At 41.5% G+C, this 22541-nt stretch overlaps 1 protein-coding gene across 4 annotated transcripts in view; it reads right to left on the bottom strand.

Moving 5' to 3' along the window:
* Nucleotides 1–22541, bottom strand: part of EFCAB11 (EF-hand calcium binding domain 11) — a 139655-nt gene that overhangs the window by 49050 nt on the left and 68064 nt on the right. Inside the window, exon 6 of one of the 4 annotated variants that reach the window (XM_081830078.1) lies at nt 17001–17222. The exons of the other annotated variants lie outside the window; for them this stretch is intronic. Coding sequence (XP_081686204.1) covers nt 17195–17222 — 28 coding nt within the window. The 3' untranslated portion in view covers nt 17001–17194. Of the gene's footprint in view, nt 1–17000; nt 17223–22541 lie in introns of those variants that run through there. 4 annotated transcript variants of the gene reach the window in all.

Here is a 22541-nt window from a genome sequence, read left to right as displayed (position 1 = left end):
ACATTTGTTAATATCACCATTGAATTCACCAGAAAAGTCTTTAAGTATTGAGAAACTGTCAAGCTCACAGTGGTGGATACAAGTTTCCCAAATTCTAATTTTCACTTGAAAGCTCGAATTTTCTCATTGGCAACAAACTCTGTCAGTTGTTTTTCTTGAAATGACAGGCTCACTTTGTTCATTTTAAAGAAAATGCTGACCAAATACTCAAGTCTGAATAATGATAGTTTGTCAGTCATTCTTTCAAATAAAAATAGTGTTCCATTAAGACAGTGGTCAGTTCAGATCTCAATCGTGCAAAGAGCTTTTCCTTGAGACAACCATTGTGCTTCGGCATGTAACAGGAATGCTGTATGAATACTTCCTACCATATTAAAAAGACATGCATTTGAGGATTGAGATTTAATATAGTAATTCTTATTGCTTTACCAGGATATTCTTAAGTGAAACTGACTTTTTTTTTTTTTTTTTTTTTTAACTCTGAGGGCAAGGTGAGGAAGAATACGATGATTACTAGGTACAATTGGGTGCTACTGTCTTGATTCATGCTAAAAACAGGTAAAAAAATTCATGCAGTTTTACCTCCCCCAGTTTTTGTAGTATCAATACAAATGTCAGCAGAGTAAAACAAGGTATATAGTGCCTTAGCATCAGGAAAATCGTTCTGACCTCACAGACTGCTTTGGGCCATGGATCTCTCATAGAGAACCTCTGGGCTAGATGAATGACACAAGGCAGGAGCTATAAGCCAGCCTGGGTGCCTGTGACAACTGCCTGGGGCACTGGCCCTCCACACCTGAACTCCATCCTGAGCACCTTCTGCATAGCTAATTCTGCTATTTACTCTGGGGCTTCTTGGTTGCTTCCTCCCACCCCACATTTGGTTTTGCCTCAACCCCTGGGTGCTGACACCTGGGACTTCATAAAGTCCTGGTTGCAACTCAATTTCCCAGCTTCATTTTTGTTATGATTTCTGGGACCCAGCTTTGGATATCAGCCCTCTGGCCTTTGGCCCCATAATAAGGAGTAAGGTAAGCCCTCCTTGGTATTTTTTCTGGACCATTCTGGGGTGGACTCTCCAGGTTTACTTCTCGCTAGCCCTGTGTCTTGCACTATGTGTGCACTGGAGGAGGCAGTGGGGCAGGGGGTTTAGAGGGATTAGGGATTTGGTACAAAATTGATATTACTTAGGAAGATACCTGACTTTGAAAGTAAAACAAAACTGTTTTCTTCTTGAAAGATAAGGTGAAATATTCTTTTACTCTTGAAGATATGGGTCAAATAAAAAGTCTTCATCTCATCAGTGAATGTACACTAAAAGAAATGCCCAACATAGAACAGTTTTAAAAATGTATGCTCATCCATTTCTCTTTCATCAGTACTTTCTGATTATGCATCAGAAGTTCATCCAAGTATGAGACTGGTAAATGCATCTTTTAAATACAAAAGTTGGAGTTGGGCATGTACAGGACAAGATATCATTTGCTGAAACTAGCTTTCAAAAAATAGCAAATTAATTTAGAAGAAAATTAATATGATTTTCAAGGAGGTCCTTCCCATTGAACAAATCAGTTTTATCATTACAAAAGAAATGCTTTCTTCTCCTTGTATACATCTTATATAACTTTTCTGAGCATTCTTCCATTAAGGCTTCCTTGTACTTGAATAGCCAAGCTCTATCACAGTAATGTATCTGTATGAAACAACCTTCCAGTATTTCCAAGAGTCAGTGATAGAATGAAATGCCTTTCGTGTCATTTCTCAGCCTTCTTGCAAGAAGAGCCCAGAGGTTTAACTTCAAGGGGGCTTTGGGAAGACATCTCACGTTGCCCCTGGCAGTGAGGGGCACTACTGCAGGAAAGCAGAGCTATATGGGGTGATGGTGGCTCAAAGCATGTGAGTTATGTTCCAGAGGGAAGCAGGCTGAAGATTGAGAGATAGAGGCCAGTCAGGAGCCCTAGTCCTAATGGTGTGTCCGTGCGACAAGGACAAGGAATCTCCAGGGTGGCTACTTTCCTTTTCCTTCATAAACAGGAATACACTGATGTCCAACATGAGGCTGACCTGGGTCTCCCAGGCATTGAGAAGTAGTTTTTCATAGTGAGGATCTTGAGTTCTGGAGGCAGACTGCCTGAGTTTGAATACTGGCTCCATCACTTATAGGCTGAGTGACCCTGGGCAAGGGAGTTTTCTATTCTCTACCCATCTTATTGAGTTGTTATAAGGCCATAAAGATATGATCTACATAAGGTACTTGGCACAGTAGCTGGCATGTAGCAGATGCTTAACAAATGACAGCGATTATTATTCATATTATTCCTCTGAAAGTGTAAGCTGTACATCCCCTAGAGGGAGAAGAAATGAACCTAGGACTTTTATATCCACTCCCTACCAATCCTAGGAAGAGGATCCTGAGAGATGGTAGAAAATTCTATCAGATCTCTCAGGCACCAATTAAAGAATATGTCACTCTTCATCAGGAGTGCTTACACCCTAACTGGGAGGGACATCTTTAGACATAAACATTTGGATTAATAACAAAGAATTAAGAAAAAATGCAATCTTGTTGGGTGAAGACTCAAGAGGATACCAATGTCAGGTCTCAATCATAACTCTAGGCCTAGAGTCCCTTGATCTCCTCAATTTTGATGAACTTCACCTCCACTCTGCTTCAAAGATTGATCTTCCATGCTAGATCAGGGGCCTTGTCAACTACACAGAACTTCTCTGCATATGAATTATCCAGTATCAAGATCCCATTCACTGTACATAGCTCTCCACTCTTGCAGCTCTATTGTTCTTTGATTCCCAACTTCATTTCAATATCTTCTGAGACTCCTAGGACCCTGACCACTCTACAGTTTCTCAGTCTACAGGTGCCTGTCTGGTTTTACTTATTCTCTACCTGGCCTAGAGCACATGGTGCCATGCCTTTAGTTATATGGACCATTATCCTCAATGCTTTGCTTCCTTCTTCTATTCCACGCAAACTATAAAACCCAGTCCCAGTATTGATCCAGTCATAGTTCTTCAACCAGGCTTTGGATCACATTCCTCTTGCCTCCCAAGGGACTTGGCTCCTCCAATCATGTTCCTATGCTTCCCTTCTACTCATTATTTCTTCCCAATATATATATGTTGTGAAATATCTCCCTAGATTCCAAATTACTTCTCTAGAATCTTATTCTTCAAAAGTAGTTTACACCAGTTTCCTCTACTTCCTCATCATCAATTCGTTCCTTAACCCAAAGGAAGCTGGTCTCTGTTTCCACGATCTTATCCAAACTGCTTTTGTTGAGATTTATCAATGCTTTTCATATCGCCAAATCCAAAGAATCCTTTTTAATTCTTACATCTTCTGATTTCCCTGTGTCATGTCCAGCTGTTGACACAGCTTCCTCTCCTTTTCTTTTTTTTAAAGATTTATTTATTTTTGAGAGAGAGAGAGGGAGAGCATGAGCATGTGGGGTGGGGGCAGAGGGAGAGAGAATCTCAAGCAGACTCTCCACTGAGCATAGAGTCCGATGTGGGGCTTGATCCCACAACCCTGAGATCACGACCTGAGCCGAAATCAAGAGCTGGACACCTATCTGACTGAGCCACCCAGGAGCCCCATATTGCTTCCTCTTCTAAATTCTCATCTTGCCTTTTAAATACCAGGGTTGCATCATGCTCCTTTTACTCTATAGACCCTTCCACTGTGACTGTATTCACACCTAAGACTTCAACAACTCATAGGATTCATAAACTGATATCCTGGAGCTTAGATGTCTCTACTGAGTGGAGACCTCATAGGCACAGTGGTTAAGAACATAGATGCTGAGCTCAGACAAACCTGCATTCCAACTCCTGTCTCTGCACTGACCAGCTAAGTTACTTCACTTAAACTTCAGGCTCCTCAACCATAAGATGAGGGTAATTTTATCACTGGTATTTACCTCTTAAAGTTCTCTTGTGGATTAAATTAAATAATGCACAGAAAAGCATGTAATTAACACTCCATAATGGTAGCTATTGTTATTATAGGATTCTCTAAACTCCTGAAGCAACTCAAACTTCAACTCAAATTACAAAATCAACTTAACGCCCTCATGCTCCTCCTTCATTACAGTAATCATCATAATAGCTTCTATCTCTCAAGGATCCATTTTTATAACTAATCTGTAAGTTAAATATTAGTGACCCTATTTCACACATAAAAAAACTGAGGCTTAGAGAAGTTAATTACTCTGCTGGAAGTGGGAGGAAAATGAGAGTGAGGATTCAAACCCTGGCCCTGCTGACTTCAAAGTTAATGCTGCCTAGCACTGGTCAACCACTCCAGTGCTTGAGTCCCGAGCCAAAACCCAGGACATTGATTTTGGACTTCTTCCATCTCACTCAACTACATCTAGTGGTGTGCTGGGGAACTGATTTTCATGGGGGGGGAAAAAAGGAAAATTCCCTGATTTGTACATTTTGCTGATTTCAAGCTGCCAAGGCAACATCACTGAATGTGAGGTGGCAAAGGTGGGCAGAACTGGCTTGGGAGCCTGCATGAGGCAGCCCCAGCACACTGCTGGGATCCGGGAAGCCCCCAGATCCCGTTAATTTGGATCTGGATAGTTTGACTGAAAGCAATTTGCCAAAAACAACTTTGTCGAAATCAAGTTGGTGAAAACAACAATGTGTTAAAACAATCTGGTCAGAAAGGAATACTGTTCAGTGATAGGCTACAGGTTTTTTTCCCTCTTTTTACTCTTTTCTGGAGTGACTTAATTCTGGCCAGTTATTGCCCGGGATGTCCAAGTACAGGCTGTTGGCAGCAAGGCTTCAACCTCTGCAACCTGCAGTCCTGTGGGCCCCACAGAAGACTTCCCATTACTCAGGTGCCAAGGTCTCCTCACTCTAGGTCTCTGCTCAGGCCTGGAATGTTCTTCTCTCCACCCCACTGTCTCTGCTTCCTTGACTCCCCTTCCTCAACTTTCTGTGTAGTCATCCGCCACAGGGGATACTCAACAAACCAAATGTCAAGCAATGGGAATTAAGTTGGAATTGTGCACATGTCCAACAACTGGCAGACTGCTAGTTTTCAGAACATATGGTATGACCCTATTTCAAACAGGGAAGAGTGCACACGGATATAGAAAAGGATCTGGGAGGTTAGTCTCCAGGGGTTTTAACAGTGATTTTCTAAATAATAGATGTGATTATGGGAGGATTTTTTTTTTTTTTTGGTCTATAGTTTTTATAGTAAGCATGCATTGCTTCTGTAAGAAAAAAGCCTATTTTTGTAAGATACTTTTATTGTTACTATCTTTGTAGTCCAATTGTTCACTACTATAAACAATTTTGGGCAAGGACAACTGGCTGACTATTCATTGGATAGAAAAAGACCTCAAAAATAATGGAAAACAGGTAATTTTAAAGAACATGTAAATCACCGGGGCGCCTGGGTGGCTCACTCGTTAAGCGTCTGCCTTCGGTTCGGGTCATGATCCCAGGATCGTGGGATCGAGCCCCGCATCGGGCTCCCTGCTCAGCGGGAAGCCTGCTTCTCCCTCTCCCACTCCCCCTACTTGTATTCCCTCTCTCGCTGTCTCTCTCACTGTCAAATAAATAAATAAAATCTTTAAAAAAAAATTAAAATTAAAAAAAAAAGAACTTGTAAATCACCATATGGTGTACAAAAAAACTACCAGAACTGAAGAAACCAGACTCCAGAGAGGCTTTCAATGGCAGTGTGATTTCAGCAAGATTATTGGTTGACTAAATTATATTTGGCCAAATTCTATGCTATTGTTAACTCTACATCCTTGAGATCCCTTATGAATCTTCACATTTTCTCTTTTTCATTCCCTTTGTTACCAGGTTAAGGAAACAACCAAATTCCTTAGCGTACACAGACCCACTATGATCAGAGCTTTACCTAGTTCTTGGTATCTCTCCTACTCCACATTCCCCTTCACCTCCATGACCCCCCACCCCAAATCACACACTGGCCAGCTATGAGCTCTTGGCTCCAGAAATGCAAATGCTATGTCCCTGAACACGTCACGTGGTTTCAGTTCTCTATACCTTTGCATGTGCTGCGTTCTCTGAAATGCCTTTACAACACACATGTGCATGCACACACAGTGATACGATGTGGTTAATCACATTGTAGAGTATTCACATGAATCCTAGCTGCCCTATGGACATGATTGTTTTCTTCACTTTGGCATTCTGAGTGTCTTCAGATCTCTCGTACCCAAAGTATGGGTTTGCATACCGGCAGTATTAATATTAATTACTTGGGGAGCTTGTTACATATGTACATTTTTCAGGTCTCACCACACTATCTACTGAATCAGAAACTCTGAAGATGGGCCCCAGAAAGAATTTTTTTTTTTTAAAGATTTATTTGTTCATTTGAGGGGAGGAGGGGAAGAGGGAGAGAATCCCCAAGCAGACTCCACACTGAGAGGGGAGCCCAATGCAGGGCTTGATTTCATAATCCCAACCATGACCCAAGCCAAAACCAAGAGTCAACAGTTAACCGACTGGGCTACCCAGGCACCCAGAAAGGATGTTTAAAAAGCCCTCCAGGTGTCTCTTACGCATCTAATGTTTGAGAAGTACTGCCCTAGGTAATTGGTAATGTTGGCTGAATGGCTAAGAACTTGGAGCACTCCTTTACATTTTTAAAAAACCTACCTCCATTACAAGTGTCTGCTTTTGTATGTGTCAATCCGGACGTGTGTGTGTGTGTGTGTGTGTGTGCATATATATATATATATATAAAATAACCAATCTTTTCAAAATGTCCAGTGAAATTTTACTTAATTATTAGATCACTTTGGACAATAAGCTTTCACCTCTAAAAAGAGGCAGTTAACACAAGGCTTCATTTATTATTAGCTATTGTTTGGTAGCTAAATTTGCATTACAGATCTGAATTTTGGTTGGAGGAATGGAACCCCAGGAAGTTACCAACACAGTGTCTTGCCTAGGACCCCGCGGTACTTTAGTGTGAGGCTGGGTTCAGACTAAGCAGACTCAGAATCTCCATTTATGCTGAGCCCACTGAGTCACTCATGCTGCTGCTCTTCCTTCAGGTATATCACAGTGATTAACTTGGTGCAGAGACCTTGGAAGGTTACAGTAAACACCTCACCTTGTGGCCAGGCAGTTAAATGTGTAAAGGTCCCTACCCTCTATCTGATCATTACCTAAAGGACATTCCAGTCGGGCCAGAAGTGATTTGTTGGTGCTGTAATATAGGCAGCCTTTTCACATCTCCCTCTGTAGCTGCTGGAATCTTGGCTCACACCCAAATGCCCCACTTGGGTTTTGTTCAGGAAAGATTTCCTCCAGCTGCTTTATTTGTTCCACGATTACATGTATGAGCTTCCAGAATGTACAAGATCACAAGTCAAATGAAAGGCTTCAGTTCCCAATTCACCTAAGAGATAAAATTTAAAACCAAGGAAACAACAAAACATGACTAAATGAAGGGCTAAGTATAAATGAGACTGAATAGTATTCCTACTAAAATGTCAGCACACGCCAAAACGCAAAAGGAAAATAGACACTGTGGGGTAATCGGAATGTCTTTGTGCTCCATTTATGGTCACACTTGCAAGGGGATTCAGACTTGCTCTTTAGCATTTACAATTTGAGACAATGCAAGCTGACGGAAACAAAAAAACTTTGTATTTAAAAATAAACAAAAACCTGTACAGCCATGTTCATAGCCACGTAATTCAAAAGGTGGAAGCAACCCAACTGTCCTTCGATAGGTGAGCGAACAAATGAGGTGCACCCGTACAAGGGAATATTATTCAGCCTTTAAAAGGAAGGACGTTCTGACACAATGTGGATGAACCTCAAGGACAGGACATCAAGTTAAATAAGCCAGTCAAAAAGATAAATACTGGGGCACCTGGGTGACTCAGTTGTTAAGCGTCTGCCTTCAGCTCAGGTCATGATTCCAGGGTCCTGGGATCGAGCCCCACGTTGGGACTCCCTGCTAGGTGGGAAGGCTGCTTCTCCCTCTCCCACTCTCCCTGCTTGTGTTCCTGCTCTCGCTAGCTCTCTGTCAAATACATAAATAAAATCTAAAAAAAAAAAAAGATAAATACTGTAGGATTTACTTATACAAAGGACCTCAAATAGTCTAACCTGTAGGAACAGAAAGTAGAATGGGGGTTGCCAAGAACTGGGAGAAGGGAAAAACGAGAGTTGTTTAATGTGTACAGAGTTTTGGTTTTGTAAGATAAAAAAGTTCTAGAGGTCGGTCACATAACAATGTGAATACAGTTCACACCATTGCGCTGTACATTTAAAAATGGTTAAGATGGTTAACAAACAAAAACAGCTACATAAACTGTTCTAAGGACTGGAAGAGTACATCTAGAAATGGCATTTTGGCATCCTGGGGATCAATGGATCATCCTGGGCCATCATTCACACTGAGAGCCTAGGGATCAAGATCAAGAGATGCAAGTCTAAAGGGAAAATAAGTAAAAGGAAGAGGGTGGATAGTTACTTGTGGCAGATGGAGGAGTAACAGAGGAATATGCAGATTAAAGACCTATAGGTCATAGGGCATGAGAGGAAGATGACCTTTAGCATAAAAATGGAGAGTCTGATCCCCCAAAATCATCAAATGCCAGAAACATCTGGTAACTTAAGAGGCAAAAATCTGAGGTTTCACGAATCTCAAAATATATGCTGGAAAGTATTTAAAAGTCCAGAGTCCAAACATCAGTTCAGCTTCAAACACATCACACACATTTGTCAGTTGTCCTTAAGCCATACAGTCTTGAGATCTCAAATGGGACAACTGGTGTATGTAAAGAGGATCAAACACGATGAGACCTTCAGAATATGGCTCATAATCAGTGAAGATGCTCTTATCTAAACCAAGAGTCCATCGGTGAATTTTGAAGTCCGTTAAGAAGGAGGAAACACAGGGCGCCTGGGTGGCTCAGTTGGTTAAGCGACTGCCTTTGGCTCAGGTCATGATCCTGGAGTCCCGGGATCGAGTCCCACATCAGGCTCCCTGCTCAGCAGGGAGTCTGCTTCTCCCTCTGACCCTCCTCCCTCTCATGCTCTCTGTCTCTCATTCTCTCTCTCACAAATAAATAAAATCTTGAAAAAAAATTCTTTAGAAAAAAAAGAAGGAGGAAACACATAGCACGTGGATACACATGCTGTAAGCAGAAACCCTGTCCCCATTAGACACTAACTCCTCATTCCCTCCTTCCATCAGCCCCTGGTAACCACCATTCTACTTTCTGTCTCTATGAAAATAACTACTCTAGGGAATCTCAGATCTTCTTTCTTAATTTAGTGGCTTTTATTAAGTCTTTCCAAACTTCATTTTTATAGAAAAAGCAGTTCTTTTGTACTTATATACTGTTTGCCTAGTATTTAATTAAATCACCTAATTACAATAACAAGTTCAACTGGCAGAGAGAAGTTTGAGAACAAACAACACAAACAGGTTTGGGAACAAATACAACTCAGTTAGCTGGAGCAGAGAAGCACATGAGTACACTAGACACAAGCCTCCCAATTATCAGCATTCAACATGCTGTGGGCATCCACAGGACTGCTTTGCATAGGGACTGGAAGCTTCTTTTAAGCTGGCAAACTGGGTAAGAGAGCTTCTACTGTATAAAAACAGATATTGCTAGCATTTACTGAGCACCTATTATGTGACAGGCACTATGTAACTTGTATTATGTCGCTTAATCTCATCACCCATAAGGCAAACAGTATTGTCTTCATTTTACATACAGGAAACCAAGGCACAGAGAACTCAAGCAGTTTATCCAAAGTCATACCACTGAGAAGTAGCAGGGCTGACATTTTCAAGTTGGCGTGAACTAAAGCCTGTCCTCACTCCACTGGCTCCCCGAATGAATATTAAATAAAAGGGGTAACAAGATTAAAAATGTAACAAGTGATCCTTTGTTTTCTCCTGGCACTGTACCAAATGACAAAATATGTCATATCTAGTTTTTTTTTAAAGACTATAATTTAACAAACGAGGGATGCACTTAAAGCCTCACAAGAAAGGAGTGAAGGTAGTACGATCTGCAATTGTTATTGGTTTACAGAGGAATGATTTCAGTTAATGAAAGACGGAAGTGTTCAGCATTTGTAAGGAAAGAACCGAAGTCAGACATGTTAATCATGCTATCAGATTAACACACAATAAAGAATAAGCTAGAAAATTTATAGAATATAATAAAAGCTAAGTGTGTTACATCTCAAGATAACACTTTGAATTTTAAAAAAAACACAAAAATCAAAACAAAAACCATGCAGCCAGCACATCTAAAATAATTCATAAGAGTCAGCTAGTAAGTGACTAATTGAAGAGGTCTCATTACAACCAACTGCATCAACACCCACATAGAAAAATCAAGCCACAGTTTTTTATTTAGAAGTATTTTCCCAAGAAAATAAAGCATGAATTTGTGGTTGTCTTTTAAAAAGAAAAATGAATGACATTTTAAAACAGATACAGACAACGTTGCAAGCAAACCAGAAAGAAAAAAAAAAGGAGGCATTTAAGATTACCAAATCATACTGGGTAGAAGCAAGCTCTGTGTGAGAGCCGATGCGAGACCTGGCAGAGAGAAGGGCCCTCATCCTCCAGGGGCAGGTGGCCGCTCCCTTCTACAACCCAAGCAGGAGGTCACTCATTGCTCCCCAATGTGTCCAGGACATTGAGATATAAAGACAGCGGCGGAGATTACCAATAGTACAGGACAGCCAAGAAAGGCTGCTTGTGCCATTCGGCTCTTTCCTGTACCAACAATCCATGAACAGAACATCAACAGACACACATCTAAGACCCAGGTGCTCTCCCAGATATCCTGGGACAACTTCTCTTTCATGGAACCATCTGACCTCGATGCCCATTTTTCAATGGAACACCTTCCTCGGTTGTCCCACAGACACATCCCAAATGGATGTCCTCATCAACCCTACCCTTGCTCTCCTCTTATGTCTGTCTCCTGTCACACCAAACGGAGCCACTATTCACTCAGACTACCAGGACAGAAGCCTAGGGGCCTCTACTACCCTCCACTACACATCCTGTCACCAAGGTCCTATGGATTTAGATGCAAAACCCCATTTGAATGCATCTGTTCTTCCACCGTTCCCGTAGTTTAGGGCCTGGACTCTTGCAAGAAGGCCCCTTCTTAGTAGTGATGGGTTTGGCCAAGGGGTTTGATACATAATCTCCTTATTTACTGAGCTCCAACTTTTTATCTAAATACCATGTTTTAATTTCTTCATCAGTCAGGGTAGACTCTGGAAAAAAATGGGAAAAGAGATAGAGGAGTTTCCCTTAGCATTAATGAGAAATTTTTAGCATCCCACTTAGAGACAGAAAAACATCAGGTAACACCAAAAATTCACTTGTAGCCCAGACACAGTGGGGCAGCATATTCTCAAGATCCTTTTAGTCAATCAACAAACTGTCTCCAGGAAGACTCTCTTAAACCACAGTGACTCATTCTGGATAAACACAGAAATACCTCCTAAGTAATTTCTCTCAGGGAAGACCAGTAAGGATGCTCCTTGGGCCTCCCAACACAAGTGGCCTCCTGGAATCTTCCCAAGAGCATCTGTGCTAAAGCACAAACTGTAGACCTGGCTTTGGACCCCAAACTCTGCCACTTACTCTGCCTTCAGTCAAGTTATACAATCTTAGGGAGAAAAAGAAGATAATGGTATTTATTTATAAAGATGGCTTAAGTTTAACAACAATAAACATCAGCAGAGGGCCAGGCACTGCCTCCAGCACCTGGGATCCAACGATGAAAGTCTCAGCTCTGCCCTTGAGTTTCAGTCTAGTGGGGCAGAGAAAGGACACAAAGAAGGGAAGATTGACTGGGGATGATGGAGAAGGATTAAAGGAGAGCATATTAAAGGGTGCCTGGGTGGCTCAGTCATTAGGCGTCTGCCTTCGGCTCGGGTCGTGATCCTGGAGTCCTGGGATCGAGCCCTGCATCAGGCTCCCTGCTCCGCGGGAAGCCTGCTTCTCCCTCTCCCACTCCCCCTGCTTGTGTTCCCTCTCTCGCTGTGTCTCTCTCTCTGTCAAATAAATAAGTAAAATCTTAAAAAAAAAAGAGAGAGCATATTCAAAATGAAGTAATTAGGTAAAAACCCAATGCCTGATACCTGGCTCACTTAATAAATGCCTTTTGGTTGATTTTTAACCCCTCCTCCCCCACTAGGGCTTATAGCTGTTACCGACCTAACTTTTCTCTTATCTTTCTGAAAGTTCACATATAAAACCACCACCAAGATACCTGACGGTCACTGGCTCCATTTTTGGAGAAGCTCTCATTTCACTGTAACGTGTTCCTCTCTGAAGGCTTGTTATTTTTGGCACCTGTTCTTAAGATCATCCATGAATGCTATGTAATTGGTACTCACTGGTTCACCTAGAAACAGGTTTCTTAAACTTTTTCCCACCTCCATTAAGAAGGTTTCTCAGGGCAGATACGTTCTGAATTGATTTCTAGACAGGAAAAGCTTATAGTCTGGAACACAGAGAGAAAATGACAACTTTTGATTCTAACACTTCATGATTTTTACCACCGTATCTCATTATCTTACATCATGTTATCTTCTACAAGAGAATAAAAAGGAAGTAGACACCGGAAATAATAAAGTGGAAACTAGGAAATTCTGATATCCAACTTCTGTTCATGGATAAGAAGTGAAATAAATAACTTGGATCACAGTTGCTTTCACAACCTGGACAGTTTCAAAGGCAGCAAACAGTGGTGTTTTATGTTATAAGCAGTGGTGGTTTTAAGATGCATCCACAAATACCTTGAGGCCCTAGCCCTCTCAGTAAGTGTGGGCCTGGGGCTTCCTCCATGCTCTCCCGCTCTCCTGGATCACTTGCTCTGGACAAAGCCAAATGCCATGTTGTGAAGATACTCGAGCAGCCCTAACAAGAGAGCCTCTTGTAAACAAGAGGCACTAAATCACCAGGTGTCTGAGTGAGCACCCCTGTACGTGAATTCTCCAGCCCCGATCAAGCCTTCAAATGACTGTGACTCTGGCCAACATCTTGAATGAAACCTCATGAGAGGATATGAGCCAGAACCACCAGCTAAGCCACTCCCAGATTCCTGACCCACAGGTATTAGGTGAGATACTAAATGTTTATTGCTTTAAACTGCTGAGCGTCAGGGTCATTTGCAGAGCAAAAATAGATAACCGAGACTCGGGTCAATAGGGTATTAGTGATAACGGTTTTTGTAAATCAGGATAGCATAATTTCCTTAGTTAAAAAACCATTTCCTCAATTTCTTTTCTCTGGAGCACAGAAATATAATCTATACAATACAGTGAGTGGTAAGACAACACACAGTTAATGCTGGTTCTGCTCCTTCCCTGCTTCATGTCCCCCACCCCCAAAAAAGAAACTACGGTTTAAAATACTGGAACTATAGAACTAAAAGACAGTGGTGGGTTGTGACTTCTTAAAAAAAATTTTTTTTTGAAAACAAAGTACATGGCAAGGCAAGTCATAATGAAAGCAAATGACTCATTATTAAGTTGTAAGAAAGGCAAATGGAGCAAAGTGATCCTAGATATCAAAGCATGAGTTTTGAATGTTATCAGAACTAGTGATTTGGGTATTCAAGTAACTTCATTTATTTAAAAATATAATTTCTTATGGGGAGTGTGAATTAGTATTTAAAGTTTCAAGGTGTCATATCTGCAACCAAAAGAAAAGGACATTTTATTATTTATCTCAAAATTGGGTTTCATTTATTCACAATCATTTATTGTACACCTGATTTCTGCCAGAAATTACCCTAGGGCTTGGGAATGAACTGATAGTAACTATAGTCTGTGACATCCAGGAACTCACAGAAGGTAGATAAGTGCTTCTCACATGAACAAGACCAATGGGCCCATTTCCAAAAAATCACATACCAAAGGGGTGGGGGTGGGGGGGGGAACCTGGAGATCTCCATGGTTCTAAACTCATAACTGATGCCAAAGCTTAGGCTGGTGGTTCTCCACCACAAGGGTGGACAATAATACAGTACAACCCAAGTCACAGGGATGAAAGGTACAGCATAGGGAACAGAGTCAATGATATTATAATAGTGTTATATAGTGACAGATGGTAGCTATATTTGTGGTGAGCATAACATAATGTATACAGTTGTTGAATCACTATATCGTACACCTAAAACTAATGTAACACTGTGTGTCAACTATATTTCAATTAAAAAAACAGAATACAACCCATTTATTTGATCATCAGATATTTACTGAGTACCTAATCTGTACTGGAGGTGCTTGGAGCTGGGGATACCACTGTATACCAGAAAATGCACCTTGAGATTAGAAGGATAAGAGTTGACCACATGAAGGGGGAGATGATGGTCCGTCATAGGCAGAGGATGCAGTACCGTTAGGGAACAGGGAAGGGAGAGCACATGAGGAACCCAACCACACCATCCAGTGTGGAATCAGACCACATGGTAGGCTTGATGACTAAGTTAAAGAATAAAGTAGTATATTCATACATTCTGAGATTTTCCATTGGAAAGAGATGTAATTGACCCTCTACTACAATTCTCTCACTTCATAGAAGAAAAACTCCAGACATTGACCCAAGGTCATACAACAAGGACAGGCACAGAGCCTAGTTCCTGTGACTCCAGTTCTAATGTACTTTTTTCTCGACTGGCTCCTCTTAGGAGTAAAAGGCATCTTCAAGAACCAGAATGAGGCCAAAGTACATTTCTCAATTCTAAAAAGCATGTGTTGTTACTATAGCATACTATCTCAGGAGCTATCAATCTGGGGCATTTTTGAAAAGATATAATCAACAAGAAAAAGCAAGGTGGAGGTAAAAAACGTCTTTGAAGCTATTTCGGTTGCTACTGTCAGAAAATGTTTGAATTTAAACTCTAGTAGGTATAAAATAAGCTTATAGAAAATACTAGTTTTGGAATCTGAATCATGACCTAGAAATAAATCTCAGAGAGGGATAAGCAAAATTTTGAAAGAGAAGAATCAAAGAAAATAAAAACGTTATTTCCAAATGGTTTGTAAAAATAATGTTTTTGAGATACAATGTGAAAATAGGTACATTTTATATCTACAGGTATTAATAACAGGCTGGCATTTTGTTCCTAGTCGGGGAAGGAGTGGATTTCCTTCAAAGGGGATTCTTACTGGAAATAACTGAAGGATCTTATATTACAGTCTCACCAATCACACAAACCTTTTCAGGGTCTTTGCCATCTGGCATCCACTTCTACTACTTTTCTGAAGTTACTGAAAGGTTAACCTTTTGTCCTTCTCCTGTACAAAATCAAACTCAGACCCTTACTTCTTGACTTCTCTGTTCACTCTGTCTTCCTGAAATACTGTCTTCCCTTTGTTTCCATGAAACTGTGTTTTCCTGGATCTCCTCTGACCATCTCTTGTCTGGCTTCCCTCCTAACCATGGGTATCCTCTCCAGATTCCACCTGGTCCACTTCTCTTTCCAATCCTCCATTTATGATAACATAACACCATGATTCTCCTACTTGCCTAGGCTCCCAGCCCTTGAAGCTAACCTGGGCAGTTCTCTTTGCATTGCTTCCCATTAGCCAATCAGCATTGGAGGCTATCAGCTTCTTTCTGGGTTACATTTCTAAGACTTGACCTTCTTTTCACATATCTATCTCCTTTACCCTTGAAGCAGGACCTCATCAATTAGGCCCTAGTCAGTGATAATGGCTTCCAGCGGACCAACCATCTCTTTATTCTATGGTACAGACTGCAGCCAGATGAAGACCTTTCTCATCATGTCCCTTCCTTGTCCAAGAGTCAGTACATGCCCTGCTGAATCCAACCTCAGCACCCCTAACCCGAGACTTTCCCCTTTGCAAGCCCAAACTAATACATTGTTAAGATCCACCACCTTGGATGATGCCTTCACAACCTAACCCCCTTCCATAGTGAATTTTATTTTCCCCCACAGTCACATCTGGAATGCTCACATCTCACACTCAATTACTGTAACGAAAAAGCAGTTCTTGTAGATGCCACGGTAATGGGGGGGGGCAGCAAAAGGGTTTCCATATATATTTGCTAAATTGAACTGAATTATATTGCAGCTATGCCAAAGCTTAATTTTAATCATGTAAAGATTGAGGGAACACAGAAAGCACATCTTGCTTCAATTGTAACGGTTATTACTTTAATTTCTTAAAGTATAATAACAGAAACAGATACACACTAAAAGCATTTTTTTTTAAATTAGAAAAATCACAGAGACAAAGTCTTTAAATATTTTTCTTAGTTTTCTCTCCTCTGATGTTTTAGATAGATTCTATCACTCTGAATATAAAGGGGTCTTTTGGCATCTGAGGAGCTAAGGATTGATGGCAATGGGTAGACTCAACTATGTGAAGGATGAATTGTGTCCAAAAAAACCATGGATCAGAGAGAGATTTTCCAAATGGGAAATGAATTCTGACAGGAAGCTGCCTGCTGGGAAATGAAGGAAGGCTTTGAAAAGCTAGTAATCACGATCAAATTTTAGTTGTATTGACTAGTCTGAAACACACATGTGAAATCTACAATACATAAGTCGTTCTGAAAAGAACTTAATTATGCAGATGGGAATCCAAAGATCTTTTAAAAATTTGAGCATCCATATCATCCATGTGTTAATACGTCACGGATAACAGGTCTGCCTGACAAAATAACTGATGTTCAAGCATGTTCTGCTAGGCTTATAAATCTCACCTGCCTTCATATCTAGGGTAGCTTCTGGTTAGGTAAAACTAGCAGGAGGGCACCTGGGTGGCTTGGTTAAACATCCATCTTCAGCTCAGGTCATAATCCCAGGGTCCTGGAATCGAGCCCCATATCAGGCTCCCCGCACAGTGGACAGCCTGCTTCCCCCTCTCCCTATGCTGCTCCCCCAGCTTGTGCTCCCTCTCTGTCAAATAAATAAATAAAATCTTAAAAAAAAAAAAAAGCAGGAAGTTGCTATGACAATACAGATAGTTCAAACTCATGTGTGAAACCTAAAATCACAAGATGTACTTAATTTCCTCAGCATTATTTCTTTCTATTCTGGTGTGAAATACTGTTTTCATCCATTCATGGAGCACTCACTAAGCACTGTCCAAAGCTCCAGGGATTCAACCATCCCAGGACAAAAGGAATTCACAGCCAAACAGGGGAAATCGCAGGCCTGGTGGGAGGAAATGAACAGGAAAGGTCAGGAAATAAAGGAAAAACATAACACTAAATGGAAAATGTTAGCTTTACTTCTAGATTTATTAATTGAAGAATAACCCAACAACTCAAGTGTTACGTAAAGCCATCTAAGAACTTGGCCACCTTGATTATAGTCAGATTCAGTTTCCCGAAATTCTCATGTCTTTTGAAATTCACATGAGTGTGTCAGTCCAAGACGTCCATGAGGAACAGCCCTGAATGTTTAAGATGCTATAAAATAGTGACTGTGTAGATGGGACAGTTTTTAGGGCCTATAGATAAGTATTTGTCCCTATATTTATTTCATAAGAGATAGAACAGTTGATACTTTTATTTTCTAGTTTGCTTTTGGCAATACTTTCTTCATCACTGTAAAAGAAATTTAGAATTATATTATTATATCATTACAAAGCAATTCTGAAAGAATCATAGGGAATCATTACAGAAATGTTAGAAAATACGCAAACAATTGGAAGGGATCCATATGACCAAATCTAACAATTCTGCAGAAAATATCAATACAGCAAAGAAAATCTTGGAACTGAGCAATGCTCTAATAATAAGTTTAGGGAAAACAGAATAAAATGCAACTACAAATGTAAACTTACTTGGCCTGAAATGTTCTTCCCTTCCTTGCCAATATCCACACCTCTCCCACCCTCTGCAGGCCTACCCTCTCATCCCGGCAACTGTTCCTCATTTCATCTCACTCGGTGGGATGAGGCTGTGAACAACCTGCTACTATTTATTTTCCATGTTTTTGCCTTTCTTCCCAAATATATCATATGATGTTCCCTGAGGACAGGAAACGTGCCTTTCATTTCTCTGTATCCCCAGCAACTAGGAAGCATCCTGCACATTATCCTTGCTGATGAGGGTGTGTATGCTCCTTTTTATTTTTTTATTTTTTAAAGATTTTATTTATTTATTTGAAAGAAAGAGAAAGAGAGCACATGAACGGGGGTAGGGGGGACAGCAGAGGGCGAGGGAGAAGCAGACTCCCTGCTGAGCAGGGAGCTTGACCACAGGGCTCCAATCCCAGGACCTGAAGATCATGACCTAAGCCGAAGGCAGACGCTTAACCAACTGAGCCACCCAGGTGCCCCTCTCCTTTTCATTTTACTAACTATCATTTTACAACTAACAAAACATAGTTGATTGGGAAGAAAAGAACTGGGATTAAAATTTTTAAATGCTATATATATATTTGCCTTATTTGGAAATATTTCTGAAGAATTCAATATAGCCTTGTATCATTTAGGCAAGTAAATATTCTAACATTTAGGCAAGTAAATATTCTAAGAAATGAAACCATGCCCATTAAAAAAACCTGAAAATTCATTTATCCTGAATTTAAAAATGTCTTTAAACTTAGATAAGGTAGATAGAATACAAAGATCGTCAAACCTTTCATTAACCAATAACCCTTATTCGCACCTTCCTCCCCTCCTGCCAAACTCCAATTTATAAAGTTATTCTAACACATCCAATGAGGAACACTATAATTTTTTTAAATAATAGTTTTAAATAATGCATAATTATTTTATCCTATCCTGCATAATTATCCTAAACAAACAGGATCTACATCTTTTTTTATTTCCACCCACCCCAGCCACACACTTAGCCTCTTTGAAGATCAGAGACACCCAAGTTCAAATGCCTACAGCACTGGGAATGTCAGAGACAACAATCACTGGATAACCTGAGCCATACTAGCAGATTGGTCACTGAATGTCAGGAGGAAGGCTGGCATAGGGACCCTCAGGATGGTCCCACTGCCTACTCTAAAAACAATTCCCTTCCCATCTGCTTGCCGATGCCCACATTTCTCTAACATTCTACAAGTGGATAAAAAGTTTAAAATATAAATACCCCTGGGCCATCAGCATTGTCTGGCACTTTCTTAGAACCTACTCGACCCTGCCCCCACTGCAGGTATCCAGCATCCCTGTGATCTGGGGGGGAGGATCCCGCCCACAGTCCCAGCGGTGTGCTGCCAATCAGCAGGATGCCACCCCCTTGCCCACAGTGACTGGTTTTCAGATTAGCAGACACTCCTGGTCCTCATAATTGGTTCGGGGTTGGGGGGTCCCACAACCTTCGGGAGAAGCCCAGGGCTTCTGACCCTCCCTCTGAGGAGAGCAGCTCTCAGCTCAGGCTGTGAGGTCTGGAGATAGCTGCAGTCAGTGTTGCAACCATAAGGGGTATCAGGCCAATCACAGTGGACTTGGCCAAGGGCAAGGCTGAAGGATACCAGAGATGCACAGCCGAGCCCCAGCCCCAGTCAAATTACACCCAAGCGCATCTCACCTCTCCTGGGTTCAACTGTGAGAACCAACAGATTTCACTTATCACGTAAGGCAATTTGAGTTACAATCGGTCACACATCTACATCCTAGGAGAAGGCAACAGACTGATTCAAAATTGCATCATAAAGTTCAGATACGGGGCACCTCGGTGGCTCAGTCGTTAAGGGTCTGCCTTTGGCTCAGGTCGTGATCCCGGGGGGCTGGGATCGAGCCCCGCATCGGGCTCCCTACTCAGCGGGAAGCCTGCTTCTCCCTCTCCCCCTCCCCCTGCTTGTGTTCCTCTCTTGCTGTGTGTCTCTCTGTCAAATAAATAAAATCTTAAAAAAAAATAAAGTTCATGTACGTCCTATCAGATAGGTCCTTTCTTGAAATCGGGTGTTGATTTAGAGACTGACAGGTGAGCCCTGGGCGTCTGAAGGAGGAAGAGATGTCACAGGGAGAAGGAAAAGGCACTTTAGAAAAAGATGACTGGAGGTCTGAACAATTTTTTTTTAAATGTCGCCTTTTGCCTAAGCCTTCATTGTTAGGGGACCTGAGTTTTAAAAGAGATGGATTTTTCAATTACCGGAGTTTAGACATTGTGTCAGGAGTGACTGGAAAGATATTTAGAGCGGGGCCTTGATGGGCACCTCTCAAATTACAAACCACACAGAGGAGGCAACAACAGTGTGTCCTGTGCCCCCTTTAGGTTTTAATTTTAATTCACGAGTAGGTTTCCCCTTCTGTAAACCTCAGTTATATGTATAGTCAGGGCCACACAGCTTGGGTTGTCACTCTTTCGCTTAAAAGCTTCAAGTCAAACCCCAGACCTTTGAGGTTCCAAGCCTCTGATGTGGCTACAACACTGGGCGACCAGTGCTGTGTCTCTCTCGGGGCTCCTGTGCCCACGGGTCTCTCCTCTTCAAGCCTCGCCGGCAGTTCCTCGAAGGCACCACAGAGTTTTCCTCCACTGGGTTTTGCACACACTGTGCATTTGCCTGAGATGCTCTCGACATGGCCTGGCCATCCCCACCCTCTTTATTGGGCTGACCTGACTCGATCCCAAGTCTTTCCTGCAACCCCCACTCAGAAAAGCCACCACAACCCCCATGTCAATCAGGGCCCCGCTTACAGGCAGTCACCATAGTCTTTGCTTTATCTAATACAGCAGGGAGAGAGATTTATGATGCTCTAGTTTTAGTGTATTTATTTACCCAAGGTCTACTTTCCTGATTTGACTGTACCTAAGCATGAAGGCAGGAATAGGGCTACTTGCTCATCGCCAGTTGATAGGGCCTGAATTTGCTGAATGATCTCATGATCTGGTCTCTATTTAGTGTGATACCTGTGTCTCTTTCCTTAGGCCAGTGTCCATGCCTTACACATAACTCACACTTATAATCAATTGGTCATTTATGTCCTCAGCCAATAACTCCGGCCCTCCCCAGCCCACTCCCCAAACCTCATCCCCAGCAATGGAGCTTCTACTGTTGCCTTACCATATTAACACTCAACCTTTTCTGGAACTAATAAGTTCAGAAGCAATGCAAAGAAAGAAGTGATAAAAAGCAGGACTGGCTTAGGGAAGCTAGTCCCGGGAAGCAAACTCCATGTTGAGCTGTTCTTCTCTATTATATCCCAACATAACTTCCTCTGCTCTGCCTTCATTTTTTATTTCACTTTATTTTAGGTCCTAAATAATCTATACTTGTTTAATAAGCATTTTCTTTTAATAATGCAAATGCCTCTGGGCAGATTAAGGGGTATCAGTCATGCACACTTTAGTGTGAATTAGTTTAATCAAAGTATTTCCTACTATCATCCAGCTAAGGCCAGCTACAATGAGGAAATTAGAGGTGCAGAGTGGGGAAAGAGCAGTGAGTAATTTTGTAATAGCATGATGCATGGACACTGGGGACCTCTGAGGTACGAAGACAACAAAGAGAGTCTGAGCCTAGAGCCCAGAAAGGCAGAGAAGAGACTGCCCCTCCTTTTCTTCCTGTATTTTAACACTAACAGGACACATAGGCTTTAGGGTATGGGTCAACCACACAAGGAATTAAAGATGCCTGGTGGGCTAGCCTGGGAAATTAAGCATTATTTTATTACACTTATTACTTTTATTACACTTCTGGGCATTACATTCCAGGTTCCAGATTCAACTTCCCCAAACTTTGGAAACCAATCCATTCTTAGCTGGGGACTATACTTTCTTTGTTTCTTCCAAAGGGGAAAAGTCTGAACTATGCCCATTATAAGTGTGCAGTAAACACTGGTTTAGCTGGTGCATCAATAGTGTGTGATCTGATCACTGAATCGAAGAACCAGCCCTGAGAAGAAGCCCAGAAGGACTGAACGAAAATAAAAATTTCTTTTTGATCAGCTTCCAAGGCCTTCATGTAGCTTGTAGGATGGAGTGGACTTCAAATTATGCATTATTCTTCAACCATTACTGTGTACGAGATTGTGTGGTCCTCAGGAAGAATTTGTGATATGAAATCTTCTTACTACAAGGAAAGATATTTTGATTTTGTACCGAACCCTACCAAAATGAGGCACGTATGAGCATGTAGCAAGAGAAAATTATTCCATAGAATTAGGTAGGGGACTGTCTTCTGTATAATGCTCTCCTGAAGACACTACAACTGGGGGGTTCTCTTCCCTCGTTCTCAAGCACCGAGCACTCATCTTCGACCATGCTGCCAGCCCAAGGTCCCGCCTGGGGGAGGCTCACTCCTGCTATCTCTACACTGTAGTTCCTTGTTTTAAGCATTCTCTAAATCAGATTAAAGTCTTTATTTATTTTTTCTGTGGCCAAATAAAGACAAATCTGCAAGCCAAGGATAAAGACACTTCAAACTCTGCCTGTGATACCTATTTCACACTAAGTTCTTGACTTCCCTCATTAGGACCAGGAGGAAAACACTGAAGTAGTGGAAAGGTGGAATGACATCCACACCACTCACGAGAATGCCAGAGACCAAGCACTGTTCAAACCCTGACTG

Source organism: Leptonychotes weddellii, chromosome 9 (genome assembly GCF_054177405.1).
Source record: "Leptonychotes weddellii isolate Sample4059 chromosome 9, ASM5417740v2, whole genome shotgun sequence".
Lineage (NCBI taxonomy): Eukaryota > Metazoa > Chordata > Mammalia > Carnivora > Phocidae > Leptonychotes > Leptonychotes weddellii.
This window is presented reverse-complemented; position numbering and strand designations above follow the sequence as displayed.